We start from the raw sequence: 8520 nt of genomic DNA, 5'->3' as shown, positions 1-8520 counted from the left end.
GGCCACACAGGGGGACGTCCTCGGCTGGGGCGCGGCCCACGCCCCCCGGCGCCGCACTCCGCGCGGTCCGCCCGCCCCCCGCCTCCATCAGCGCGCGCGGCCGGGCCGTCGAGGGGCGGCGGCGGGTGGAGGCCCGGCTGCGCCGCGCGGGGTGGGGGCAGAGGCGGCCCGAGCGCCCCCTGTCGCACCCGCCCCCTCCCGCGCGGTGGCGGCAGCGGCGCCGCCGGGAGCTGCCCCCGAGGCCACCGCCCGGCCCCCGCCCGCGCGTCAGCGCGCCCAGCCCGGGGCGCGGAGCTCCGCCCGCGCCGGAGGCCCCAGCGCGCAGCTCGGAGTGCGGGCAGCCGGGCCGGCCGAGGCGGCGCGGGGGTGGGACGCCGGTGGTGGCGGCGGGCGAGCGGGCGGCGCAGCCCCGGCCGGGCGCGCTCGGCGGGCGCCCCGCGAGCCGCCCCGATGTGGCAGGAGGCGATGCGGCGCCGCCGCTACCTGCGGGACCGCGCCGAGGCGGCGGCGGCGGCGGCGGCGGGCGGCGGCGGCGGCGACGGGCTGCAGAGGTCCCGGGACTGGCTGTACGAGTCCTACTACTGCATGAGCCAGCAGCACCCGCTCATCGTCTTCCTGCTGCTCATCGTCATGGGCGCCTGCGTCGCCCTGCTCGCCGTCTTCTTCGCGCTCCGGCTGGTGAGTGGCCTCCCCGCGGGACCTGCGCCGCGCGCTCCGGGGCCCCGAGAGGAGAGGGAGAGGGACCTCCCCGCCAGCCGCGTCCCGCCCGCCCGGGGCCGGCCCGCGGCCCGCGGCTCTCGCCCCTCCGGCCCGCCGGCGGCCGGCCTGGCTCGGGCGAGGACTGCGGGCAGGAGAAAAGTTTCCGTGGAAGGTTCTGCCCAAAATAAAGTTGCCCGGGCGTGCACCAGGTGGACCGGCAGGGCGTGCGTTTTCCAGCTCTGCGCACCCGCGGGCAAAGTCTCCGCGCTTTTCCCCCGGCGCCGCTGCCGGCCACATCCGCTCAAGTCGGTCTCCATCCGAATCAGCATCGCGCGGCTCCGCGAGGCCGCTCGCTGCACGGCCCCTGAGCTGGCATTTTAGTTTGGGTCGGACGGTTCTTTAACTCGGTAAAAAAGCCTGCCTTGGGAAAGTGGTTAAGGGCGAGGAAACGGAAGGCTGGTATGCTATTGTACATCTCTGCCTTTAAATCTGTATTCATTTAGCCCCATGGACAGAGACAACGGGGGTGTTGACTTGTGAGTCTGCATCCTCTGAGTGTCTAAGTAAGAAGCATCGGTGGACCGTGGCTGTTGATGGTGGTCGCTGTTCTGTACAGGTTATCAAACTGGATTTCCTCACTGGGAGCATAATGCAACTCCACGGCTGATGTCAGTTTGGCCAATTTATATTTTTCCAGCAGAAATCCTTGGCTCACTCCCTTGAGCAGAGAGGGGAAATCTGTAGATGGCAGTAAACTTCCTGTTACTGATCTTTCTGTTGGTGTGGTTCAAACTTTTGCACCGCCTATGATATGTATGTGCAGATTGGGTGCCAGCCATTGATTATCCAGTGAGATATTTTTGGTCGCTGGTTTGATCTGGGGTTGTCTGCACCCAATGGCTTTTTTTTTTTTTTTTTTTTTAGCTTAGCTTATAAACATGCACTCAGCAAAAGCGTGGGTGTTTGCTTTTATTTCACCACGTGTGCAAAATAGCTGTCCTTGGTATTTGGCAGTTTATTCCTGATATCCTGAGCCAGATGGTGTGCAAATATTATGCATGGGAAAACTTGTTATCATCATGGGTTCTTTAAAAAATGAAGTTTTCCTTTCCCGCACACTAGTCAAGAGGTGCTGCCTTCTGATGGAATTCAGTGAGATAAGAATAAACATTAGAAAGCAGAAGATCAAGATGCCGCCAATCACATCTGGTCCGTGTCCTATACAAAACCGAGAGCAGGTTGATTCTGTATTCCGGGTGTCAGTTCCGGGCAGCCCTCACAGCCTTATGACCAGCCCAGAATGCTCCGTGGAATGGCATCTTTGTCTCTTGTCACCACTTTTGGGGCCAAAGAGGACTTGAAGAAAGACTTATGCTCAGTCTTATTGGCAAGTAGGGTTTCTGGAAGCATTCTTTTCCTTTTCTTCTTCATTCGTGCAGGGAAGAAGACAGGTTCCTTTTCCTCGGGAAGTCTGTTCTGCCAGGACAGTGTGCTTGTGATTCTGTTGAATCTGTAATTCAAACCTGTTTGGGCTGCTTCTCTTCCAAATGGAAAAGGAGGAACAGGTGATAGCCTATTTATAGCGCCATTAATATATTTAAAGACAAGTGTGAAGTTCATGCCTCCCCTACACACAGCGCTTGCTTTGTTTGCTATGACACTGATCTCCAACTTCTTAAACCTGGATCTATGCAGATGTTCTTGAATGGGGCATCAGAGATTCATTGCAGTCAGCTGAACGCTCCCTTCCCTAATTTGTCTTTGATCTCTGTGTTTCTCTACACAGTTCCTCTATGTTCCATTTCACGTGGTGCAAATGTGGAGTGGTATTGCTTTAAAAAGTTGATTTTCCTTGCGAAATCAATCATTTCCAGACTTTCCTGGCACTCGGCTCAATCATTTTAGGCACACAGCGGGCACTTCCCGTGGTGTGGCAGTAGCCCAGGGAAGGTCTAAGAGGCCGTGGAGTGGATCTTATGCCTTGCCGTACCTGGTTCACGATCTGACTGCTCTGTAAATCCTTCTAGGTGATGAGCTGGGCAGAAGTGTTCCAGAATCAGGAAGAGTGACTCAGTCTGGTGGAAAGGCGGGGACTGGGGCTGCTTGGCCTTGGCATTAGGAAATGCATAGGGTGGGGTGGGGGGGTACTGTCCTCTTGCAACTTGACCTTCGACGGTCTGGGACAATTCTGAGCTCTGGACAGCTCATTTCTATTTTGCTTTTAGGAATATCATAGCCAGCAGTTCTACTTTCCCGAAAATGTTCTCCATCCGGGGCATCAAAGATGGTTAGGTTAGGAGCGTCGGAACGTGGGATGGAGTTATAACCTAAAGCCACGTGCCTGTGCAGTGAGGGGGCTCCTTGCTCCGACTGACCAGAGCTTGGCTTCCCAGAGAGCTGCCCCCGGGAGGGTGGAAATAGCCTCCTGGGGCTGGCCCAGGTTTCCACTTTCCAGCGCTTTGCTAGACTCGCCAGGCTCTGAAGTAATTCAGGAGCCCAGTCGATCTATTTTTGCTGCCTGAAATCTTGGACCGATTCCCTCTTTCCCATGACTCTGCTTGCCTTTGATTTCCATTAGACTCCCATCAGCACTGGTCGTAGAAAAAGTCTGGCAACTTTCTTAGCGCACATCCGTAATCTTCCAGAACGTCTGGATCACACACTGATCGGAATATCATCCAAGTACAGAGGGATTTTTTTTTTTTCTATATGTAATTGCGTTTGTGTTAAGTGACTTGAAATATCTATTAAAGAGACAAGAGTAAGCTGTGTCTTGATTTCATATTTCCCTAATTGACACGATTCACAAAAGGCTGTCACTTAGTTTCAATCTATGGTCAGTCCATGCTTCTGCATTGTTGATCATGAAGTTAAAGTAATCTGCAAAGTCTTCTTTATGCTGTGAAAGTAAATTCTGAATTGAAACTTAATCATCTTGCTTACCTGTTTTCTACATAAAAAAGCTATCAAGCAGGTTTGACTGCACATTTGTCAAGAGATATCGACATGAAACCAAGTAAATAGAACTCATGATAGCATGTCTTGCATTTTAATATCCTGTTGAATAATATAAAAATATTTTTCTGTTGCCTATGATGGAAGTTTCTGATGATATTATTTGGCAGGATGGACAAAATTAACTTGACCCCTGGCATCAGAAAACCTGGAACTAATGAGACCAGACTGAGTTTTAAGTCTCACTGTGTCACGTCATTTTCCAAGACTTGTTCTTAGCACTAAATGCACAAAAACCTCTTCTCAGACTTAAATCTTCTCTCATTTTTTATGTCCCAGATCAGCCAGCTTTTCTCCACATTTGCCTGTCATTGTTCGGAAAGGTTGACATCAATTTTTTAGTTTGTCAGGTACCAGCTGGCTCCAGCCAGGTTTGTTTTGGCTCAGATTTATGATCAGGAATGGTCCATATTTCAGCTGGAACGGGAAAATTTCATTCCCATAAATTTTAAATAGTCAGATATTGCAATAAAAATGTTTTTGGTCTTTTTTTAGTCTGGTACCAACATCCATATGAATATCTACTTTTACTAAGTATGCTGTATATATGATTTTGATAGTTTATGACCTACCTTCTCGCTTTTCCTGTGATTTAGCATGCTAAATCTTGACAACAGCGACCGCAAGTACTGCACTACCAATCAGTTTCCCAGCCTCACTTTTTTTTTTTTTTTAAGGGGCCGATATATCAGCATCTTTCTCACATACTTTCCTCCAGAATCGTATTTTTTCCAAAAACAAGCAAATAAGCAAACCCGGTCATTGTAGAGGGAGACTGGCTTTGTTAGTCCAGATGTCAGTACCTCGAGTGGGTGGAAGGATCAGTGGGGAGCAGGCCTTCACCCCTTTCTTGGGGCTGGCAGGCTGGAAAGGGCAGAAGTATGCCTAACATCTCCTCAAAGGAGCAGGAAATTCTCTGCATACCTCTCTAGTCCCATAATTCTGGGGGTGGCAGGGAATCCTCTATGCTCTTAGGAAGAGAAGGAGCGAAAAGTTAGGTCTTTCAGTGAGTTTCTATACATGCAGGAGACACTTCCTTGGCAGGTGTTTGTAATTTGCAACCCGTAATTCAATAAGTCGTTTTAATTATAATTTAACTGTGGTATAAAAAAAAAGACAATGCAAAACTAATTTTCTGCAGGAAAGGTGGTTGTGATTTCAAGGCCTTGCAAGAAAGGATTTGGAAGCCTCCTTTGGATATTAAAGTGCATAATTAAATACACACACCCTGCCTCGCGTTCTGCATTAAAAAAGGCAGAATGTACTGGTTAAAGGCATCTAGGCGTGTTGGCACTGTGACTGTGGCCCTTTCCGCCTCTGTGATCTCGGGCAAATTGTTCACGCTCTCTATGCTGCAGGTCTCTGGTCTGTGAAGTGGCGTGGTACCTGCCTTCTAAGGCGCTGGTCCAAACCACTGCACGTGGAAGCGCTTCAGATAATGCCTGGCACAGGGGATGACCTCAGGAGCTGTTGTCATAACGGGGCCAGAGTCTTTGCATTTTCGGGGTTGCTGTGAAAGCACAGTCACGTAGCCTGTGAGCTGGAAGGGCGCTCCCGCTTCAGAGGAGGAAACTCGAGACCCACAGAGGGCAGCGCCTCTCTTCAAGGCCACTCCGTCGCAGTACTGGGCGGCTGACTCTGCTGGGGTGAACGTGACTGGCGATCACTGCGCATCTTGAATTCCCCTGGCATGGCAGCAGTTTTCTTGAAATATCGTATGATACAAAAATCCACAAGCTACATTCTATGTAATGGAGTCACATGTCCATTTTTTTTTTTTTTTTTCAGGGCTGCATCCGGGCATGTGGAGGTTCCCCGGCTAGGGATCAAATGAGAGCTACAGCTGCCAGCCTGCACCACAGCCACAGCAACGGAGGATCTGGGGCGCATCTGTGACCTACACCACAGCTCACAGCAATGCCGGATCCTTAACCCACTGAGGGAGGCAGGGATCGAACCTGCAACCTCATGGTTTCTAGTTAGATTCATTTCCACTGCGCCACGATGGGAACTCCCCCCCCCCTTTTTTTTTCTTTTCATACTAAAAGAATCTGGGCAGGGATGTTTCCCCACGGTTAATTCATTGGGTAGACTTCAGTTGTTTCTTTTATGCTGAATAATCCCAGGGTCTTCCCCATTAAGCAGCCGATCCATTTGGAACTTTGCTTTTGTTGCCTAAGTCCCTGGCATAAATCCTGTGGCCTCTCAAACGCAGTCCTAGCGAGCTCTGCATGAAACGTACTGATACTTATTTTTTAAATCAGACACTCGATCTAAAAGGTAATTGTGCTGTTAGAGCTGGTCTCTGACTTTGGTAGGGGTGTTTTATGGTTATATTAAGCACTCTGATCTGTTTGGTCAGGAATTGCTCGTGATGGGTGAGTCTGAGCTCCCTGTTTGTGCATGATCCATGGTACCCTAGCTCTTTCTATAACTCAGTATTGCCATCAGCACCCCCGCCCCCACCACTGGGCTTCCCTCATTCTTCCTTCCTGGTACTGACGGAGTGCCTCCTGGGACCCGGCACTGGGGTGGGCGTCCCTCTGGGTGGCACCAGCTCTGAAGTCGCTCATCTGAGACACACTGCTGTCGGGTGTGTGGCGTCTTCACCGCAGGAGCTAAGAGCATCTCCATCTGGTCCTGTCCAGCCTCGCTGTAACGTCCTCCAACCCCTCCCGTCCCTGCGAACCCTCCTCCAGCCTGGGCTGCTTTTCCAAGTTCAGACTCTTTGTTTCTTGAGCTCAAACCGTCCAGCCCGGGCTGGATGTTCCCGTCCATACCGGTTGCCGCTCATTCACCGCAGGACATAATTGAATCGCTCCATGACTGTCATCGGACGGATTTTGTGAGTTCATCTCGTTTCCTCGACTAATCGTTGGTTCTTTCAGGGAGGAAGCCTGGCCCTCCCCAGGTTGAACACAGCGCTAACCAGATGGCAGGTGCCTCATTAACATGTGCAATGTAGGCTCCAGACGCTTCTTCCTTAGCGGCTGTCATTCCCACCAGGTAGCCGCCTGCCTAAGGGCACAAAACTCTGTCACTTGACCTGGATCCAGTCTCAGTGTTGTCGCCTCGTGTGTGTTCCTGACAAGTTGCTTTACCTGCAGTGGCCTCAGTTACTGTGGACTAAAATGAGTAACACAGCCAGGCTCAGGAAGATCTTTTGGGAAACAAATGAAGGTTGCTTTCATCATTTTATTTGCCCCACGTGGGGGTCGCCTTGCCCGGGTCTCCTGTTGGTGTATATCAGGCTGACAACGAAATGAGTACTAGGATTTTCAAATCTGGGTGTGAAAGAACAGGAATGCATCTCTGTTTATGTCATAAACTGTGAATGTAGTTTTGAGTTATTTTTTTAAAAAAAGAGGGAGAAGCATAGTTTAATTAAAGTCACGTGTTGATGTGCCAACCATTCTCTAGCAGCAAAATTCTGCCAAATCAGCGCTCATGTTGACTTTCCTGTTTTTTAATTTTGGTAGTAATGTACAAAATTACCAAGCGTGATAAGATCATACATAGCAGGCAATTCCTCGGTATCAGACTGGGAAGTTGACACAGATCTGGCAGCTCTTGTGTGCAGCCACCAGGTGCGTTTGGGAGAAGAGAAAAGGATTGTTGCGTCAGCTCCTATGTTTGATCCATTTAACCAAATTAAGATTTCAGTAATGTTGCTTCTGTGCCCTCTTTGTATACGAATACAATACACGTTGCAAGGAAGGGAGCCAGCAGAGGTTTGGAGGAAGACTTCACTTTTCTTTTTGGCTGTGCCCAGGGCATGTGGAAGTTTCCGGGCCCGGGGTCCAACCTGTGCCACAGCAGTAACCCGAGCCATGGCAGTGGGAATGCTGGGTCCTTAACCCACTGCCCCACAAGGGAACTCTGCGGAAGACTTATTCAGTTCGAGTGTTGCTGGCAACATTACGTATCATTATTTTTGCTCTCTTTTCAGTTGGGCTTGGCTTGCATCCCCAGGTGCCAGCTTCAGGTGAGAGAGGAATGGACAGAGTAATAAGAGCCTCCACCTGAAAAACCTCATGGGCAACTTTGCCAGCTAGTTTTCTGACTCTGCCCAGGGCTCTAGAAACAACAGCATCAAGACAGGGAGAAGGGGATTACAAACCCGGGTCACCGCCGTTAGGGGTACATACGGCCAGTTGCATCTCACAGTCGAACCAAGTCACTTTTGAAAAACTTGGTGCTTGAGGGAGTTCCCATTGTGGCTCACCAGGTTCTGAACCTGACTGTATCCATGAGGATGTGGGTTCAGTCCCTGGCCTCACTGGGTTGGGGATCCGGCATTGCCGTGAGCTGTGGTGTAGGTTGCAGCTGCGGCTGGGATTTGATCCCTGGCCTGAGAACTTCTGTGTGTTATGGGTGTGTCAAGGGAAAAAAAATTACACTAAACTTGATGGTTGAAATGGGAAATTTCAGTTGCTAGTACAATTAAAATCCATTGAATGAATAATTGATTGCATTTGAAACACACAAACATCAAGTACAATAGCTTCTTTTTAGAATGTTGAAATTCCCAAGAAGAATTTCTCAAGATGATGTCTGAGGAAATTACATGAATCAGTCTAGTCTAGCGTTACCACCCCATGGAAGGTTCCTGGTAAAGAAGATGACCAGCCAGACTATGGCGCTGGAGCTCTGACTGCAGGGCTTTGGGGGTCGAACTGCTGCCCGTTCCCACCAGTGTGCATTATCATCCTTCAGACGTAGTGATGTTGGGACATTACAGCCAAGATGAGCTGGAGGTCGCAGGTGCCGGCTTTCATTCCAACGTGCTTACTCCCAAGGCTGAAT

At 50.5% G+C, this 8520-nt stretch overlaps 1 protein-coding gene across 2 annotated transcripts in view; it reads left to right on the top strand.

Annotated features, from left to right (window-relative positions):
- The first annotated feature begins 450 nt into the window (after positions 1 to 450).
- ADCY2 (adenylate cyclase 2) overlaps positions 451 to 8520 on the top strand; it is a 426457-nt gene continuing 418387 nt past the window's right edge. For both annotated transcript variants that reach the window (XR_014831042.1, XM_021077007.2), the window contains exon 1: positions 451 to 678. Coding sequence is in view for 1 of the 2 variants with exons in the window: in XM_021077007.2 (XP_020932666.2) it covers positions 451 to 678 (228 nt within the window). In the remaining variant the exon portion in view is untranslated. The remainder of the gene's footprint in view (positions 679 to 8520) is intronic.

The sequence above is a fragment of the Sus scrofa genome, chromosome 16, assembly GCF_054392235.1.
Source record: "Sus scrofa isolate SSC_HxYL_T2T_F1_AM1 chromosome 16, Sscrofa_HxYL_maternal_Yorkshire_Landrace_v2.0, whole genome shotgun sequence".
Taxonomy (NCBI): Eukaryota; Metazoa; Chordata; class Mammalia; order Artiodactyla; family Suidae; genus Sus; species Sus scrofa.
The sequence above is the reverse complement of the archived record's forward strand: the minus strand, read 5'-3'. Positions and strand labels throughout refer to the sequence as shown.